The sequence below is a fragment of the Juglans microcarpa x Juglans regia genome, chromosome 7S (assembly GCF_004785595.1).
Source record: "Juglans microcarpa x Juglans regia isolate MS1-56 chromosome 7S, Jm3101_v1.0, whole genome shotgun sequence".
Lineage (NCBI taxonomy): Eukaryota > Viridiplantae > Streptophyta > Magnoliopsida > Fagales > Juglandaceae > Juglans > Juglans microcarpa x Juglans regia.
In genome coordinates, this window is record NC_054607.1 from 16,471,859 (window position 1) to 16,491,913 (window position 20,055).

General features: G+C 37.7%; 2 protein-coding genes across 4 annotated transcripts; one reads left to right on the top strand and one right to left on the bottom strand.

Moving 5' to 3' along the window:
* Positions 1–5,153: 5,153 nt before the first annotated feature.
* Positions 5,154–11,401, top strand: LOC121241084 (heterogeneous nuclear ribonucleoprotein Q-like). 3 transcript variants are annotated; one of them, XM_041138688.1, is made up of 10 exons: positions 5,154–5,374; positions 7,063–7,078; positions 7,726–8,200; positions 8,287–8,403; positions 8,663–8,803; positions 9,044–9,217; positions 9,980–10,187; positions 10,279–10,466; positions 10,725–10,810; positions 11,123–11,401. In XM_041138688.1, the coding sequence occupies exons 3-10, from the start codon at positions 7,760–7,762 to the stop codon at positions 11,271–11,273; spliced, it is 1,506 nt and encodes a 501-aa protein (XP_040994622.1). In that variant the 5' UTR covers positions 5,154–5,374; positions 7,063–7,078; positions 7,726–7,759; the 3' UTR covers positions 11,274–11,401. The 3 variants fall into 3 exon arrangements, with proteins under 3 accessions (XP_040994622.1, XP_040994623.1, XP_040994620.1); XM_041138689.1 differs by having other exon boundaries at positions 5,154–5,363; positions 7,406–8,200; XM_041138686.1 differs by having other exon boundaries at positions 5,154–5,363.
* Positions 11,402–13,211: 1,810 nt separating this feature from the next.
* On the bottom strand, positions 13,212–19,419 carry LOC121241085 (DNA polymerase epsilon subunit 3). The gene is made up of 3 exons (XM_041138690.1): positions 18,990–19,419; positions 18,632–18,750; positions 13,212–13,557 (listed from the first exon to the last, which is right to left on the bottom strand). The coding sequence occupies exons 1-3, from the start codon at positions 19,271–19,273 to the stop codon at positions 13,403–13,405; spliced, it is 558 nt and encodes a 185-aa protein (XP_040994624.1). The 5' UTR covers positions 19,274–19,419; the 3' UTR covers positions 13,212–13,402.
* Between the last annotated feature and the right edge of the window lie 636 nt (positions 19,420–20,055).

Here is a 20,055-nt window from a genome sequence, read left to right on the forward strand (position 1 = left end):
TAGTAAGTACTGTATCTGCACTGTAGATGCGGCACCATTCACAGAAGGGCATTTTATTGAACTAGGATTAAGGTTTTACTGTAGCGAGTATTGTAGCCGCACTGTAGATGCAGCACTATTCACTTATGAGCATTTTTGGAAGATGAAGATTTATTTTGGCTAGGATTTGATTAGGTTTTGCTTTAAATATTTTTTGTAATATCATTTTAATCAGTTTATGAAATTTGATGAATTTATTCATTGTGAGTTGAGTTTTACTCCTCTTGTTCTTGTTTGAACTTTTGAACTTATCAAAGGTAAATCACAACCTTTGTGACATTCCTCCTTGTAATCTAGATTCTTGAGACAGGTTCTTCAACAAGTCTAGATTTTAATATAATCTAGGTTCTTGAAACGAGTTCTCATCGAGTCTAGATTCTCCATCCATTGATTTGATTTTGGCTTTCTTGGAGAGATTTCAAATTAATTGTAGGTTCAAGAGATTTCATTCCCGCGGGTTCATATCAGTTGGCTTCCTTCCATATGGAAGGAAATACATTAGTATGGTATCAAGATTTGGAAGACTTTGGATCATTGACGAATTGGATGCTTTTGTGAGTGCATTGATGGTGAGGATCGGTCCAAATGCATATGATGATCCCATGGATGCCCTAATAAGATTGAAACAAACAGGATCATTTGAGGCATACAGGTCTAATTTTGAAACATTGTCTTCGAGATGACATTAGGGTTCCTGTGCGTATGTTCAACCCCTCCAACTTAATCACAACCTATAGCTTTGCCAATCTGCAAGAAGAAACCATTGGAATTAGTAAGATAAATGTAAAGTTAGTGCCCTATTCTATGGAATCTGGGATCCTTAAAAAACCACCTTCACATGCAGGAACATTAAGTAAGATGCCCTAAAAGGGAATGATGCCTGTACAAAAAATTAACCAAAATAAGATGAAGGATCATAGAGAGAAAATATTGTGTTATTACTATTAGGCTTGTTGGAACACGGGACACAAGTGCCAAAACCCAAGACTATTTTTAATTAAGGAACTAGTGGTACAAAATAATGAGAAATAGGGGTAGAAGAAATACCTGAGGAGGAAACAGGGGGCTCAGGTAACAGGGGGTTGGGAGAAAATATTGAAAGCATTTTCTTGGTAGAGCACCCTGAGATCTCTTTAAATGCAATTGTAGGATCTTTCAACCAAAATACTATTAGGGTCAAAGGAAAAATTGGGACACATTGGATAGCCATCTTAGTGGACATAGGAGGCACCCACAGTTTCTGGAACCTTGCCATTGTAAAAAGGGCTTAAATCTCAATTAATACCCAAGAGATAATTAGGGTATGGGTAACTAATGAGGAGCTAGTGGAGAGTGAAATGAAGATAAAAGACTTTAAGAGACTTGGTGTAGGGATTGACATTCACAATATAAGTTTATATGCTAGTGCTGGCAGGGTGTGACATGATTTTGAGGGTTAATTGATTACAAAGCCTTGGGTCTTCCTCTGGAACTTTAAAGAACTTTTCACGAAGTTTACTTACCAGGGTAACCCAGTAGTATTATAGGGACTGACCTCTACTAGACTGATTGAAGAGGGCACTCTCGACCAATTTAATAAATAGGAATAGAAGGGTCTTTTCTTGTAATTCATTGAAACAACAAAGCAAACAAGTAACAAAAAGATTGATCCAACCATTTTGGAGTTAATGAAGCAATACATAGATATTTTTGAAGAACCGAGGGGGCTGCCCCTTGTAGGACCCACGATCATGCTATTACACTGATGTCTGATGCCAAACTAATGTTTGTTAGGCCCTACAGGTATCCTTTTTTCCAAAAGGATGAAATTGAAAAGATAGTTAAGGAGTTGCTTGGGATAGGGGTGATTAGGCATAGACAAAGCTCTTATTGTTCCCTGGTACTCTTAATAAGGAAAGTTCATGGGTCGTGGAGGATGTGTGTAGACTACTTGGCCTTGAATGCAGTGACTGTCAAGTATCCCAACCCTATGGTAGAAGAGTTCCTAGACGAGCTATATGGGGCTGGGTAATTTTCAAAGTTAGACCTAAAGTCTGGATACCGCCAAATCAAAGTAAAGCCCCATGACATTCCCAAGACTTCCTTTTGAACCCTCATGAGGGACACTACGAGTTTCTTATTCTGCCTTTTGAGCTAACAAATGCCCCTCGATGTTTTAGAGTTGAATGAATGAGATATTCAGATCCTAGTTAAGAAAATTTGTGTTGGTTTTCTTCGATGATATGCTTGTGTATAGTAAGAGCAAAAGGGAGCATTTGCAACACCTGACATTGACCCTAGACACTCTTAGATAGCGGTAGAATGGCTAGAACCTCCATCCTTGAGATCCCTTAGGGATCTTTAGGATTGATTGAGTATTACTAAAGATTTTAAAGGGTATGGGGTAATGACTGCTGCTTTAACTCAGCTTCTCAAGAAGGGACAACTCAAGTGGAATGGGGATCCTTCCAACAACTAAAAAAAGCCTTGACTGAACCCCTTGTGTTGGCACTCTCAAATTTCAATAAAAAGTTCACTATTGAGTGTGATGCTTTTGGGATAGTAGTGGAAGCTGTATTGATGCATCAAAGGAGACCCATTGCTTGTTAAACAAAGTTGTGAAGGGAAGAACTCAACTTTTATCAACCTATGAGAAGGAACTATTTGCACTAGTTTTAGCAATGCAAAAATGGAGGCCTTACCTCATTGGCAGACCCTTTATAGTCAAAACAGACCATTAAAGCTTGAGGTATTTGTTAGACCAAAGGGTAGGCACTCCCACACTACAAAATGGGTGGCCAAGTTTTTAAGTACGACTTTGTGATAAAATATAAGAAGGGCAAGGAGAATAGGGCGACATATTCTGTTTTTAGATAGTTTGAGAAAAGGAAGGTGACTTTGACTGCTATTTTCTTTACCTACCATCACATGATTGGAAAAGCTTAAAGAGGGATACAAAACGGACATCAAGGTACGTGAAATACTTTAAAAGGTGGAGTAGGGGGAACTGAATCACCATTACATGGTTAGTGAAGGTTTATTGATGGACAAAAATAAGGTCTATGTGGCTAACAACCTACAGTTTAAGTAGAAGCTTCTGCAACTATCGCACAACAATCCTTTAGGGGGGCACTTTGGGTATGATAAAACCCTACACAGGGTGAGACATTATTTTTTTATTTTGCTAGGATTGAAGGTAGAAGTAAGAGAGTTCATCCGTAATTGTGACACTTGCCAGAGAAATAAGGCTAACCAGACTCTACCCAATGGCCTTCTGCAGCCACTGCCTTTACCCAACAAGCCATAGTCTCACATTACCATGAATTTGTGGAGGGACTACACAAATCCAAGGGATTTGAGGGCATCTGGGTAATTGTTGATAAACTAACCAAGTACATTCACTTTACCGCTTTTACACACCAATACACTGCCTCCAAAATGGACCAACTTTTCATTCAAAATATTCTCAAGCTACATGGGATGCCCTCTCCATCATTTCAATAAATTATGATAATAATTATTAAAAAATCAGGGAGTACAACTGGCTTTTAGCACAAACTATCACCTACAGACAAACAGACAAACAACCAAACAAAGGCTGTGAACAAATGTGTGGAAATAGACCCAAGGACTGGGCTAGTTGGGTTCCTTTGGTTTAGTGGTACAACACCACCCAACACGCATCAACAAGGATTACCCCATTTGAGGCCCTCTATGATTACCCACCCCCTTGGTTGATGGCATATACACCAAGCACTTCTATAAAGGAGGCCGTGGATGCTACCCTCAGAACCCGAGATGCTATCCTATAGCTACTTTGCCACAACCTCCACCATGCTCAAGATAAGACGAAGAACTATGTGGATCTTAACCAGAGAGAGAAACTTTGAAGTGAAAAGTTGGGTATACCTGAGATTGCAACCATATCGGCAATCATCCTTCAGTGGAAGTTGCAACCTTAAGCTGTTGCCAAGGTTCTTAGGCCTTTTTAGGTCCGGCATAGGGATGGAACTGTGGCATACAGCCTGCAACTATCCCCTCAGCCTAGATCCATCCGATGTTCCATGTCTTTCAACTTAAGGCCAAGCTAGGAAGCAATGTTCCCATGTTCCTTGCCCTACCTCTAGTAGACACCATGAAGGTTTTAAAACCTAAATCAGAAGGAATCTTGAGCATGAGGATGAGGAAGAAGGGCAACCGGCCAGTGGTAGAGCTCTTGGTTCGATGGCAAGGGTAGAGCCCCGATGATGCCACCTAGGAGGGTTATGACTCTTTCAAAAAGGCTTTTCCACACTTTGTGGGAAATGTGCTTTAAAAAGGGTGGGTATTGTCACACTGTTGGCCCTTACCAGGGAAGAGGTGCGGCATTGGCAGAGGGGTGATACGAAGGAGAAGGTGAGATAGGAGGTATTAGGGCAAATGTGATTTGGGACCCTTTTCTTGATTGGAGGATCGTGGTTTGGGCTCAACGAGAACTTGAAGACCGTGAGTTTGGGGCAAGACGGAGCAAGTTTACAAGCCTACACTTACCACATGGGTCTAGGGCATATCTGTTGGCCCATTAGTATGATAATAATATTTAGGCCCATTAATGCGTTAGATCTAATATTCCTTTTTTTTTTTTTTTTCCCTTTCGTTATTTCCTATTAGTTTGTTCTAGAACAGTGTCAAATAGTTGTTATGTTTGTTATTCATTGTATTGTGTATATAGGTGCCTAGCCATGTAATTGGGAGGTTATATGAAGATTTATTAAAATATTACAAATTCTCTCTCGCTCTCTCTCTTCTTCTCTGGAGGCATCTAACCTCGAATTGAGATTTTTCTTGGCTATTTTCACCCTTATTCTACTATTACAGAGGGAAGTGTGATAGAGAACCGCTATTTATTATTATTTTTAATTATTAGACAACACATTAAATTATAAGAATTATTCTAATACAATAATTATTGTTTTTAAAATGTATTTGAAGTGTATCGTTCGAACAATGTAAACCTTTTTGACTTGATAAAAATAAAAATTGTAAAAAATAATTGTGGAGGAAGACAAGCAGCGTGATGCGAGTGTGGGGTAAATGGGCAAGAGTGTAAATTGAGATAAAAGGAAGCCCCATTTGGTAGCAAGGAATTAATATCTGTAATTCACACACAATAATTGGGTGGGATGCACCAAGAAGCCCGCTCCACTCTAGGGTTTCTTAAAACCACATTCATAATTCAAGATTTGAGCGGTGCAATAATTTCTTACATTTGCGAGAGGAAAAGTTTCGATCACGCAATCTCTGAGTTTCAGTTTCAATTGCTGTTCAGAATTTTACAGCCAATAAACAAAAATCAATCTCCGAAGGTAGCCTCTTGGTACTCTCTCTCTCTCTCTCTCTCTCTCTCTCTCTCTGTGACTGTCTCTGTTGAATTCTTCCTCAATGTAGTTGTCATGGTGGCATAATTTGAATGTGTTCTGTTGAAATTGGAGCCTGTTTTAGTATAGTTTCATTGTATGTGAGTTGAGTTTTATATGCTTAGCAACTGGGGCTTCGGAAGTTAGGTTTTTTTTTTTTTTTTTTTTTTTTTTTCATATATATTTCAGTTTGCACTTTTGGGCGTGTGGTTTGTTATTGCATGGGCTTATTCGAATGCGAAAAGTCTTACCTTCTGCTGCAGGGACGAAGCCAGGATTAAAATCTTGGGGGGCCAAATTATTTGGCACTAATATGTGGTTCAGCTTTTGTTATCAATATTAAGTTATTAAAAAATGGCATTTTGTTTTAACAAATAAGGAAAAAAAAAAAAAGAAATTTAAGACTAAGGAAAAGCTACATTTTTCAAGGTCAATAAGTAAAAAACCTCATGTAACTTTAAACTAATAAGTGCATTAAATAAAGTAAATTTGCACATTCCAAAAAGAATAATAAATACTGAAAATAATGTTTTTGATAAAATGAATTACTAAAAATAAAAAAACATAATATATTTTTTCATGATAAAACGTGTTGAGAATCTTTAAAAAATATGCAGTTTCTTGAAGAAATTTTCCTTAGAAAGCAAAAGAAGAAATATACTACCAAATTGTATCTTAAAAATAATAAAAGGGATATGTGTAGAACTTGAATTTCAACATGTGGAAAAAAGAAATATAAGAACTATAAATAGAAGCTTAGAAGCAAATAACCATTAAAAAAATGATGAAGATAAATTTAAGGGCAAAAATGCCCATGAAAGCAAAATATTTATTGATGCAGTGGTCCCAGGCCAATGCGAATTCAAAACTTGCCTTTACTGATAGTTATCTCCTCAGATTCCCACCACCCCCTCCACCACCCCCTCCAACCCCCCCCCCCCCCCCCCCCCCCCCCCCCCCCCCCCCCCCCCCCCCCCCCCCCCCACATGCGCGCCGTCCCCCCGCTCCGTCCCTGTTCTGGTGCATGAAGGTATCCTGACTTGATTGAATTCGAAATTGTTTTATTTCTAATTGTTGTCTGCTCATGTGTATAATGGATATGTAGATTGTTTGCCTTTTGGTCTAGGTTAAACTCTTGTTTTTGAGCTCATTTAAAAAAAAAAACATGTTCATTCGCCTTTTCAATTGTCTTCCCTTTAGTACAAATATGTAAGAAACTTATCAAAAAAAAAAAAAAAAAACACGTATGAACCCACAAATGATCAACATTTTTGTATATCAAAGTAATTTAACCCACATTGTGTAAACTATTTGATTTAGCTGTCTTTAATCTTAATTGATAGTCTATATTCTTGTTTGACTATTACTTGATTAGAACGTGGCTATGAAGATGGCATGCTATGCTTTATTCACCCTCTCATACATTTTTTGAGTAGTCTATATAATGGGTTCACGCTATACGTATCTTTGGATATACATATATTTGAAGACAGTGCAAGAACGTGTTTATTTTCAGTTTATTTCTGTGATATTGCTGTACTGCTCAACTTATTAAAAAAAAAAAAAAAAATTGCTGTACTGCTTATGCAAAACTACAATGCCCTTACTAAATATCTGATTTCTGCTTATATATGTAAATCTATTGCAGGAAGGTGCACATATTGGTATGTTTATCTGGAACTGGTATTATTTTCTGAGAGTGGACAATTTTTTGTGGCTTTGTTCCGCTTATTGTTCAGCAGCTCCATTCCTTTTATATCTGATTGACTCTTAAGTAAAAACAACCCTGGAAACTTCTTTTAACCTTGCTGTGTTTCCATGGATTACCATGAATCATTATCATCTCCATATTTAATTCTGTAATCCGTAATTGATCTTCGTAATATTTAATTTTCAGCTTCTCTGCTATTCTTGAATTTTGTGGGGTTATATACACCATTTGGAATGAAGAAAGTGAAATGCTTTTTTTGCTTTATATGTTTTTGTCACAGCATTCTTATACTGAAGAAATTCTATTTTGATATTTTGCACCACCTTCATGATCCTTATAAGTATCATTCAGAAGTCTCTTTTGCCTGTCTCTGTTAGTGCTGCTACTAATTTTTCTCATCCCATTGAAAAAAAAGTCTTTCACATTGCAACCTTGAGTCTTATCTCATCAGACGGATACAGCTGAAATTCATACTTTGTTGACCAAAAACAATGAACTTCATACTCTACAACTCCTTTTGGCCTTTCATTTTGTTTCCTCCTGTCGATATGTGTATACTTCTTCCGATGAATTCTTCTGGCCTCTGTGCCGTCTTCACAGTTGCCTCGCAAGCTTGTTTTGTTTGATACTTAAGATGCCACGGACAAAGGCAAATGCATTATCTTCTGGTAAGCAAGTTGAACCTCAAAAGCCAAGTGAGCCTGAAAAGCCAGTTGAGTCGGAAGAGAAAGTCGATCTTGATGAAGATGAAGATCCCGAGGAGGAGGAAGAGATTGAGTATGAAGAAGTAGAGGAGGAAGAGGAGGTTGAAGAAATTGAAGAAGAGGTGGAAGAAGAAGAGGAGGAAGTGGAAGAAGCAGAGGAGGAGGATACTAATAATGCTGATGGAGCTGATGCACAGAAAATCCTTAGTGGTGGTGAGCTGAAGGTTGAAGATGGGGATGAGAAGAAAAAATGTGCCGAACTTCTTGCACTCCCTCCGCATGGTTCCGAAGTGTACATAGGTGGCATTCCCCATGATGCTTTGGATGAGGATTTGAGGGCTTTTTGCGAATCTATAGGAGAAGTTACAGAGGTTACATCTATTTCTGTTTATAAAGGAACATCTTATATGCCCTTTGTAAAGGTTTATGCCAATACCATAATGTTCTGTGACATCAGGTTCGAGTTATGAAAGGAAAAGATTCAGGTGAGAACAAGGGCTTTGCATTTGTGACCTTTAGAAGTGCAGAATTAGCTTCTAAAGCCATTGATGAGCTGAACAGCACTGAATTTAAGGTAAGATAACCTTTTTCCCAGCATTTCTTTGTTGCTTATTCCCCATGTAAGCTGAATGTCTTGATGGCAAGTTATATATTGAATTGGAAGTAAAATATAATTGATGGGTAAAAGATTAATATCTTCTTCTTAGACCTTTTGTTTGCATTATTTTCTTGACAATTTGCAAACATTTTTCTTGTGAGGGTTTGATACTAGTTATGAATGCTAGAATTGTTAAAGCTTTTTTGCACTCTCTCTCTCTCTCTCTCTCACACAGGGTAAAAAAATAAAATGTTCAACATCTCAAGCAAAGCACCGTCTGTTCATTGGTAATGTTCCTAGAAACTGGGGAGAGGAGGATCTTAGAAAGGTTGTAACCGAGATTGGGCCTGGAGTTACTGCTGTAGAACTGGTTAAGGTCAGTATGTGAAGTTATGCCTCTTAAATTCTTAAATTCTTAATGGTTGTTATTTATTTCAGGGATTATAAATTTTTCTTCTTTTCCATTTCCATTTTATGTTTTTGCTTCTTCTTGTTTATTTATTTTTCTGAATTCTCCGTGCTTTTGTGAAACTTATGTTCTACAACAGGCAGTGGTTTGGAAATATATTTGGGTTACAAGTATCATGTGCTGATTTTATCACAATCTTGGTCATAGGATATGAAGAACGCAAGCAATAACCGGGGCTTTGCTTTTGTTGACTATCATAACCATGCATGTGCTGAGCATTCAAGACAAAAGATGACAAGCCCAAAATTTAAGCTAGGTGATAATGCTCCAACTGTGAGCTGGGCTGACCCAAAAAATGCTGATTCTTCAGCTGCTTCACAGGTTTTGTTATCTTCTTCTTCTGATTCTGTTGTCAATGTCTGATGCTTTTGACTGGTGAAAGCTACAAAATCTTTTTTTTCTTTTTTCGTTTTTGGATAAAGCACTACAAGTGTTTATCTCTGTGTGCACCTAGGAAAAGATGTTATGATTCATTGGACCTGAATGGGTGGCATGTAATGGTGTTGAAAAAATGGTGTTGCTGCTTCCATAAATATGAAACAGGCAAAAGAATGAGGTGCTACCCAATAAGTTGGACTAATCAATCATCTGGTAATGGGTTGATGACTGGAACTTCAAAGACAAGGAGCATTCCCTGGAGGATCTTAGAAGTTTTTTTTTCAAGCATTATTCCTTTGGACAATAGTTATAGATTTCGATGGGCTAGCTTTCATGACTTTCTTGTTTCTATTTCTTCCTCTTCTTAACTAGGTGTCTCTTGTATACATCCAGAGTTCTTGGGCTTTGCCTGGTTTTCTATTAAGAAAATTTTTATTTATCAAAATAATTTGATGGGTTGACTTTTATGGGATAATGTACACTTACTGAATTGTATTGCCTATGATCCATGCCTGGTCTGTATGATCACCATTTGAAATGCTTTTCTTTTCAAGTACATCAGGGCTTCTCCCCTATCATTCTGAATTAGTCTTCTGGATCTGATAGCCATCAAATTCTTTTTTTTTCTCATAATTCTGTTGTTGAATTTCATGGCAGTTTATTGTTGGGCCAAGCTCTTTGAAAGCTAAGAATTGTTTCATACAGGTGAAGGCGGTATATGTGAAGAATCTGCCAAAGAATATAACCCAGGAGCAGTTAAAGAAGCTATTTGAACATCACGGGAAAATCACAAAAGTGGTTCTGCCACCAGCCAAACCTGGACAGGAAAAAAATAGAATTGGTTTTGTACATTTTGCAGAGAGGTCAAGTGCTATGAAGGCATTGAAGAATACAGAAAAATACGAACTAGATGGTGATCATTGCTTGAGTTTCTTAGTATATTTTGCTTATCTGAATGCAAACAAAATATTCATTCCTGCTGCTTGGGATTGTTTTGATTTTAGGCCAAGTTTTGGAGTGTTCTCTTGCAAAACCACAGGCAGATCAAAAGGCTGGAGGATCAAATTCTCAGAAGGCAGGATTGCTTCCAACGTATCCCCCTCGTGCTGGTTATGGTTTAGTTGATGGTGCCTTTGGTGGTGCTCTTGGTGCAGGATATGGTGCAGGATATGGTGCAGCGGGCTTTGCACCGGTGAGTAATAGATAAATGGGTTACCCTACTTGTCCATGCATGTTTATTTCTTCAATCAATTGAGTATTTACATAGATAGATTCCTTCTAGATCCTTATTCTTTTTTTTTTTGGGGAGGGGGGTGTTATACTACATGTTATAGGTTTTCAAATGGTGCTAATACATAAAATATGCTTTTCTATAGAAGCTGGTGCAACTTATCTCAATTGTTATTAATAATTAGATTTTTGCTGATATTTTTGCATGCATATCTTGCAGCCCCTGATCTATGGGAGGGGACCAACTCCTGCTGGCTTGGCAATGATGCCAATGCTTCTGCCAGACGGACGGATTGGATATGTTTTGTAAGCACATGCATACATCTTTTGCTTTAAATAGGCTAGTAGTTACTGATTTTGGATTATTAATTTTGCATCTGCAAATGTTCCCTTATGAATTTACGGATCTAAAAGAAAAAGAATGTTCCCTTATGAATTCCTCTCATGCCCACTTTGGAAAGCTTGACTTTCCACCGAGACTGACTGGTGAGATGAGTAATCAGTATTTTTAGTGATGCAGTAGCATCTCACAATTCTATGATGGCCCATTGGGCCCTCTGGTTAATTAGATAGGGATTGAAGGGCTGAAGGCCCATTATTTTTTTGTTATCATTGCAGGCAACAACCAGGAGCACAACCACAAATCCCACCTTCACATCAAAGAAGTGGTATCAGGGGTGTTGGTGGAAGTGGCAGCAGGGGTGGCAGTTCAAGTAGGGGAAGGCATGGCAACGAAGGTGGCCACGGGCGCAGGTATCGCCCATATTAATTGCTCTTCTCTAGTGCCAAAAAGCTATACATAAGGAGCTGTTTGTTCTAATGTCAAACCTAAATATTGTTGTATCCGAAGTTTGCATTATCATCTTATTTATTGAAGCTGGATATGGTATTCTTGTACTTTGGTATTAGGTTAATCCTGTTCATAATTTTCTTTTATCAGCCTTTTTTAGTGGCTGGATGGGACGGGGGTTATGGGATTTACATGCTTTTCAATGCAAGTGTTAAGTATTCTCGTTGCTGAGTCATGTCTCGCTCCATAAAGATATATAGAATACTCTAAATGCCCATTTTATTACATACGTAGTTTGCCAGGAAATTTGGTTTAGGGCTTTGAGGAAAGATAACCGGTTGCCGGAAGTAAATCTTCAATGTGATACGATAGTACGAGGTAAAATAATGTGTTCCTTACCAAAGTGCTTAAAATAATTTGTTTCAGGGTTATGCTTAAATCATGAACGATACCATCCATGATTTACCCTTAAAAAAAGAAAAAAAGAAAAAAAGTTGCCCAAGGACATTTTTCTTTGATCAATGGATTCTGTTCTTTGATCATCACATCCTGGATTTTCTTTTCCTCTATCCAAGGACCCATGAAATTATGAAATCCTATTTTCTTGTGTTAGACTGAAAATTTGAAACTACAAAATCAGATATTTGGAACTTTTTCTCCATTGCTCCTTTGCAAGGAAACCTTACTACAAGAGTTATCAAGCTTAAAATGGTAAGATTTAAATTTTAAACCAAATTACTTCATATAAACAATTTATAAAATGTTTAAAAAAAAAAACAATTTATAAAATGAGAAATGATATTTAGAGTCATAGAGTGCGTAAGCGTTGCATACTTCTTTTGAAAAATAAGTAAATATGATATCCATGTAAAAAAATTAATTTTTTAATAGTAGAGCTCACTCTTTTTTTAAAGGAGTGCACGACATTTACACAATCTATGACTGTATCTAGCATTATTATTATTAAATATTCTCGAGCTTGAAAATATAATTTATTTAACAAAAATCCAAATTTTAATCAGGTAAAAGATATGACACGTTTACCAAAGGGGAGCAGCTAGGGGCGGTCGGGTGAGCTTTTTAGTTTTACACCCACTAATAAAAACTTAACACGTAGGAGGTTCACTAAGTTGAACAATAGGAATGCATGTAGAGTATTCCATTTATTATGCCATCTTCCCCAAAAATCCGATTTACTCTAGCATTTCCCCAAAAACAAAACCTGATCTCCCCCCTCCCTCGTCGTTTGTTGTTCCACATAATTTCTACAAGAAATGAAAATATTGCATGGTTATGATGATTTTAGGGCTGGGCTGGGTGTTTTTGTTGCTCTGTAATGGTAGAGGCTGGGATTGTAGTTGATGAATGAGTATATTTGCTCTATATTTGTTGTTGTGAGTGTATTTGCTCTGTTTTTACAGAAACGATGTTAAAAAAAATAGATAAATTAATCATATTTACATTTATGTCCAACAATTTTACCAGATTGACTTGCATTACTGGGTTGAGACAACTGGGTTGAAATGATGGGTTGAGATGATGGAGATTTTCGGTGCTGAGATGATGCATAGAACAATGGAGAGAGACCAAGCTTTTGACGGATTGAAATCACTGGGTTGAGACGATAGTGTCTACTGAGAAGAGGGAGATTTTCGAGGTTGAGAAGAGGGAGATTTGTGGAAAAGAAGATGATAGAGGTGAGACGATGGTGTCTCCTGAGAAGAGGGAGATTTTTGAAATTGAGAAGATAGAGATTTGTGGAGAAGAAGACGATGTGTTGAGAAAAGGTTCCACTGAACTCAGACTTACAATTAGCCTAATACTCTCTATCACGTGTCTTAATTTCATTGGTGGGGTGTAAAACAAACAAAGTCACCCGTCCGGTTTGAAGCTTTTCTCTTACCAAAGTCTCCGACATTCAGCATCATCAAGGCAACTTATAAAGCTTTAACTTGAGGTCTCCACTTTATGAATAAAATGAAGTCATTTTTTAAGATATGAACAAAGCAAATGAAATGGTTCGTTGCGCTCTTACAAAAGGCCATCGACTAAAAAAGCATACAAGTACACTATTCTTCACTCCCACAGGGTAAGTTCAACGGTCTGGCTTAGTCGTCACCAGTTCCATCCTGGTCTCCCTCCTCTTCTTCATCCCTTTCACCACCTCCACTTTTCTGTGGTGCCTTTTCTTCCATTTTCCTTTTTTTCACTTCTTTCTCCTTCGCCACTTTGGCCTTCTTTCCAGCATTTTTCTGCCTGAACTCTGTATGGAAACCAACAAAAAAAAAAAAAATGTCGGCAACTGTTTATTCATAAGAAAATTAACTGAAACTAAAATTTCAAACTACCTATTTTTTTTTTGGATATTTGCATTTTTCAATCATTCAATGGATCAAAATTATCATCAAATGCAGCTATAGTTATGCACACAATATCCCTTTAGGTGGCAGCTAACATGCATGACGAATGCTAATACAATTAAACTGCTCACATATCATAAATAAAGAATTGGAGTTTATATGAACACATGGACAAGAACTGTCAATTCCCCACCAGTTTACAAGACAATTTTGTTTTGACCAATTCATTCTGACCTCGCTGAGCTTTGTCTTAGGAGTTCATGCATGTGGGCTGCACTACAGTTCAGCTTCTGGAGTGGTGGCTGGATTGCGCCACCTTTCTCTTGGGGTTTGTGATGCCGGACAGAATAGTTTGGGATAGGCAACAAGAAGATATTGGAACATCACTCAGAAGAGATGGTAGAGCAAAAGAGTAACTTCCTGGAATCACGAGATTTGTGTCCATGAAGCCATCTAGCTACCTTGTCATATGCTTCTTCTCCAGAAAATGCAGATGGAATATTTTGAACATATATATATTTTTTATTCTAGGTGCCTATTTCATAAATACATTTATACACATACTCAACAAAAATACATACTAGATTCACAAGTCACAACTACCATATATTTCACATGCCTGAGTAGGAGCTCTGACTCAGATACATCAGATACATACATTCATACACATACCTACGAAAACACATAAATTCATAAGTTACAAGTAGGGGATACTTTACAGACCTAAATAAGACTGACTCTGATACCCAAAGAAATTTTAGATAAGTGACTTAGAACAGATAAGACCATCCTGTATACGCACAATAACTGCTGCTACTGTACCACTGAAGATCTAATTGCTCCCCAATAATTGGCCTAGACCAATGGGCTAGCAAAGAGCCCTTATGACCCCATGCCCAATTAGCATTAAACAAGGCCAGACATGCCATGATAAGATGCATTCCACTCGAGAACCAAACAGAAATGAAAATTGAAACTACGAGATTGACTTTAAATAACACTTTTTGGGGGGGGGGGGGGGGGGGGGGGGTGTTGAATAGCTGTATGTCACAATTCTGTCCAATTTTAAACCATGTCAGGATTAATAATATTTATTAAATTTCGAATCACCAAATGCATCAAATCACAATAATGAATAGAAATATAAATATGAATGATAAAACAAAACAAGCCAACCACAAGATAAGGATTTTTGGTGACGATGGGAAATCATTTAAAGAACTCTTCAAAGGTAAAACAGGCAGCCTCTCCAGAACAAACCAATCCCACTATTTGAAGATTAATACAAGTTTCTTACAAACCCTTTGCAATATGAATCCCTTACTTGCTACAACAAACGAGGCATTTTGTCCCTATTGTAATAGTAGCCAGAACCTCTGACAATCACCAAACTTGGTTTCTTCTCCTAGAACCTCTAGTGGCTGAACTCACCTCAAATCACACGTATCACTATCTTTGTATTTTGTGTGGTTTACAAAGACTCCAAGAGAGAGAATTCTTGTAGAAGTCCCAAAACTCCTTTTCTCTCTTGGCACACTTGGATGGAGTATCAATATCTGATTGGGTAACTTTATAGGCCAATTCCGTGCTCCTTGAATGGCCCTTGAACTGATCAACTCTTTTTGGATTTCAAAATCACATTCCTAAAAATCTGCAGTTGATCTGTCGTGAATCGCGAATTGTTCTTCAGAATTCCAGATAACATGGTCTTTATCCAGACTTCGAATTTTAAGATTTTCAAATCCTCATCTTCATCCATTACTCTTAAGTTATCTGCAAATTTTCTATAATATCTCATCAAATAGAACATTTGTAGATAAATTTGATCTCTTATTTCAAAATCGCAATCCTGAAAATCTGCAGATAACCTATCGTGACACATTCTTGACGAGACACGAATTCTTCTTCAGATTTTGTCCATTGAATTCTGAGATCATCAACCTTCGTCTTCATCTAATAGTAAAAGTTATCTCATCAAAGAGAGCATTTGTAGATAAACTTGATCTCTTATTGACCCTTACTCATTATCGTTATAGATAAATCTTATCTATCAACACAAACCAAATAACAAACGTTACCCATTGTTTTGAAACCGAATTTAGCCAATACAAAAAATACTAACAAAATTTATATTTAGCTAGTGAACAAGGCATCAAACTCACTACATTAGACTTGGACCTTCGGCTCAAAGGCAGGAAAAATCTAGGGGGAGCAATGGCTCCTAGCCCAATTCTCCCCCCCATCCCCGAAAACAAACAAAAAGTCTCCAATTTTGTTTATTTATTTATTTATTTATGTTTTATAATTTAGTAATTGTAACTCGGCCAAGCAATAATCTTGTGAGTTGGCTCCCCCCAAGGACCCATTTCCAGCTTGCCCCTGCCTATAAGGATTGGGTTTTGCAAAAGGTTAACGAGATACAGCAGTGTGTGGGGATTACACGTGGAGGATTTGATGACCAATTCACACCACTATTTACTGCAATTGAAGCGGGTCACTTACTTGGAACAAAACCAAGATCTAAGAAGAGCAGGAAGTTAAAGCGTCTTACTTGGGCAAATCAACAACGATGCTAAGGGAGGTAATCCAAGTCGAGGGAGGACTAGAGGGTGGGCAAAACCAATTGTATTATGAAGCCCAATATTTTAACTTGGAATGTCCGGGGACAAAACGAGTTTAACAAGTGTCCCCAAACTAAAAACTTGCTCTGCTTGTGGAAAGTTGATATTGTGTGTTTTCAATCACTTGTTTGTAGTTTGTGGAGTTGCGAATACTTGGGATGGTCCTATTTAGCTTCTAAGGGAGCTTCGGGTGGCGTATTAATTTTGTGGGATACAAGAGTGCCGGAGAGAGTTGAGAAGTGTGTCAGGGAATTTATAGTGGCTTACCTTTTTTTTTTTTTTTTTTGATAAGTAAGAATCTTTATTGAATCGAATGAAACTAGGCGAAGCCCATGTACACAAGAAGTATACAAAATGAAACACCTAATTACATTCTAGAAAGCTGAAAAGAAAACAAAAACTCATGAACATTCCCTCCCTCAAGTACAATAGCAAAAAACCATTGAAAAAGAGAAGACACAAAGAAATTCCAGATTTCCTCCACTGCTTGCTCCTTGTTGTTAAAGCACCTGTCATTCCTTTCCGTCCATAAACACCACATTAAGCACAAAGGTATCATCCTCCACGCCTCTAACAGTTGAGAGCTATTATAATGCCTATTCTATCATGCTAGTAGATCCACCACACTCTTAGGCATAACCCAACTCAGCCCAGCTCTACTAAGAATGCAAACCTATAACTCCCTAGCCACCTTACAATGTAAAAGTAAATGATCAATCAATTCCTCATTCTTCTTACACATGAAGCACCACTCCATAACAATCATACCACGTTTCCTTAGATTATCAACCGTCAAAACCCTCCCTTTTACCTTTTTTAAAAGGTGGTACATGATTTCGAGTGGGCCTTTGCTAGAGTTTATGGGCCAAATCTAGATTGGAGGATTGGGGAAGGTGCGTCTTTGTCCCAAGCAAGAGATTGGAGGATCATTCACACGGTCATCCAATCGGGCTGGTCTGGATTGGATAGGTTTCTAATTTCTCCCTCTTGGGCTTTGTTCGGATCATTTCCCTATCATCGGCTTAATGTTCACGATTTCTTGTATCTATTTATGCTTCCTAGCTAGGTGTTTTCTCTTGTACACATCCAGTGTACTTGGCTACGCCTATTGATATTAATAAATTTTCACAAATAAAAAAAAGATAAGGAGATTCCAAGTTTTCAATGGTATTCCGTGCTTATTTTGCATAGGCGCAAAGAAAAGCTTAACTAAGACCTTCACAGCAATTGACTCAGAGCAATTCAAACTTGCCTTATTTTAACACCTTCGTGGCTCAACCAACCTGCTTGCTCAAGCTGTCCTATGTTATTATAAAAGCAAAGTCCAGAAGAACTTAAAAGGAGCTGAAAATCTCAATTCTCCTTCTAAAATCAGCAAGAGCCGTTTTAATGCAAGTTAGATTGTAAATCACTTGTTCAATGCGTTCCATATAGCAAATTGAGACAAACTTGAGAGGGCACAAAACCAACCTTTACTCTCATTACTGAATATCCCTCCATAACTAAATTCCCCATTACCCATAACTGAATATTCCTACATTTCGTAGTTGGCAGCTTTTTTTTTTTTGTAATCAAGTCCTAAATTTGATAAAAATCTCCAAAGCTTCTCTGCAGACCTTGTTCATAACAGAGATTGGGAGAAAGTCTGGACCAACTGTAAATAGCTCCATTGGAGTTACCTTCTTTCAAGTATCCACACATGCGTTTCCACCAGAATAAACAACAAAACACTTTTCCCTAGGGCCAGAAATTTTTAATTTAGTAATGCTCACATCCAACAAGTAAATAAAGAAAGGAAATGATGTCTAGCTCATTAGAGAAACAAGAAGAAAACCCTTTTACAAAATGTGACCAGAAGAAAGAACATTGTAATACAGCACAAAGGACTACTCATCTTACTAAGGATTACACCAAACAAACATCTATCCTCCATCTACGATCTGAAAACTTACATACAAAATGAAATAAAAATTTGACAACTGACGAGTCTAAACTTCAGGGACACATCTCACTAAGGAAGTTTTTTGTTTGTTAAGTTACAGAGAAAACTAGTGAGTCCTAAACCCGCTTAATCAAGCCACAGCTTATTGGTAGAGTTCAACTAAATATTAATGAAGAACAACAATTGTCAGGTGCACTTTCATTTCCCAAAATGGCATGTTAGTGTTGAGCTTAAGCCTTCAAATATGCAATGGGGAATTCAGTGTGATCAAGTATTAGTTCATACATGTTCGATGATTCGACCATGTATAAACTGATAACTATAAACTCATTCCTAGTTTAAGAAGAAACGTTTGTCCTAATGTAGGCTACAGAAGAAGAAACTCTGACAGTGGGCAGATGTAAATGTACTAACCATCAAGAGAGGCTTTAAGAGGCTTCAGAAACTCCGGAAACTCGATTTCTTCAAGCGCTTTCAACACATCATCAGCGTTGATAGTCTGCCTTTTCGATTCCCTACATATATCATTAGCCCTGCACGCGTCCGATATCGGGAAAAGTCGGCATAGCAAAACAAAAATAAGCCTAAAAACAACCAGGAAGAAGAAAAAAACCATGGCCCTAGATGCATAAACTGAATACAAATTGCTCCTACGCTACAACCCTCGCTAGAAGACAATTTCGAATAGCCACAAAAAGATCGAACCCTAAGTTTTTAAACAAATTCGAAGAAATTGTGCGAGAGGAAAGATTTTGATTTTGGAGAAGCTTACGTAGCGGACAGGTAGTGGATGAAGATGCGAGCGCTCTCGGAGAAAGCGAGGAGGGACTCTTTGTGAACGGACATGTCGCAGTCGGGGGAGCATTGGGAGAGCTTATCCTTCACGACCCGGCGGACGATAGCTCTGGGAAGCTCCCCCGCCTCCGGTATCACTTTATCCATTTCTTTCTTTCTGCTATCAGTTGTAGCACTCACCCTTTCATCTTTGTGGGTTTCTAGGGTTTTGTTTCCCGCCATTGTTTCAGCTTTTCGAGTCCTCGAAGATGTAGAGATCATATCATTCAAAGTTTTAAATAATTCTAAATTTTAATCATATTACACGGATGACATGAAATATAGTAAGTTGAGAAATGTTACCATGCTTTAGGGATGTACAAAAAATCGAGAAACCGATCTAGACCGACTCAGACTGATTGTCGGAGCTTAGAGTCGGCCGAAATCGATAGAAAACGGGTCAGCATGCAGCAGCAAATAAAGAAAACCAATATCGGTCGGCTCGCCATCGATTCAAACGATGCTGTTTTTAGCATGTAGTTGTGTTTTAAACACAACTAAAATGACGCTGTTTGGTATTATAACAAACTTCGTCGTTTAATTCATAACGTATTAAAAAAAAATTTAAGTAGAACGACGCCTTTTGGTTTAAACCAAACGGCGTCGTTTTGAAATAACTTCTTCTTCTTTCTCGTGTCGTCTTCCTAGTTCTCTTTCTCTCTCTACTCTCCCAGATGAAACTCGATCTGAGAACCGATTGTGAACTGCAAGAGAAATGAAGAATCGATTTCGATTGGTGTTTCTCCTCCCTGTCGATCGATTTTGGTTGGTTTTCTTCCCCAAAAATTAAGCATCAGTCTGTGTCAGTTTTGCCCAAAAAGGGAACCGAAATGGTTGTTTTTTACTCCTACACTGCATTTTAACTTATACCACTCGTTCTAGAAAAGTTTTAGTAATCGTTGTTATACTACATGCTACACATAATTTTTTTTTTTTTACCAAATATATAGTGTATAGATGATGAATAGAAGAACTCAATTAATTTAAAAAGAATTAAAAAAATA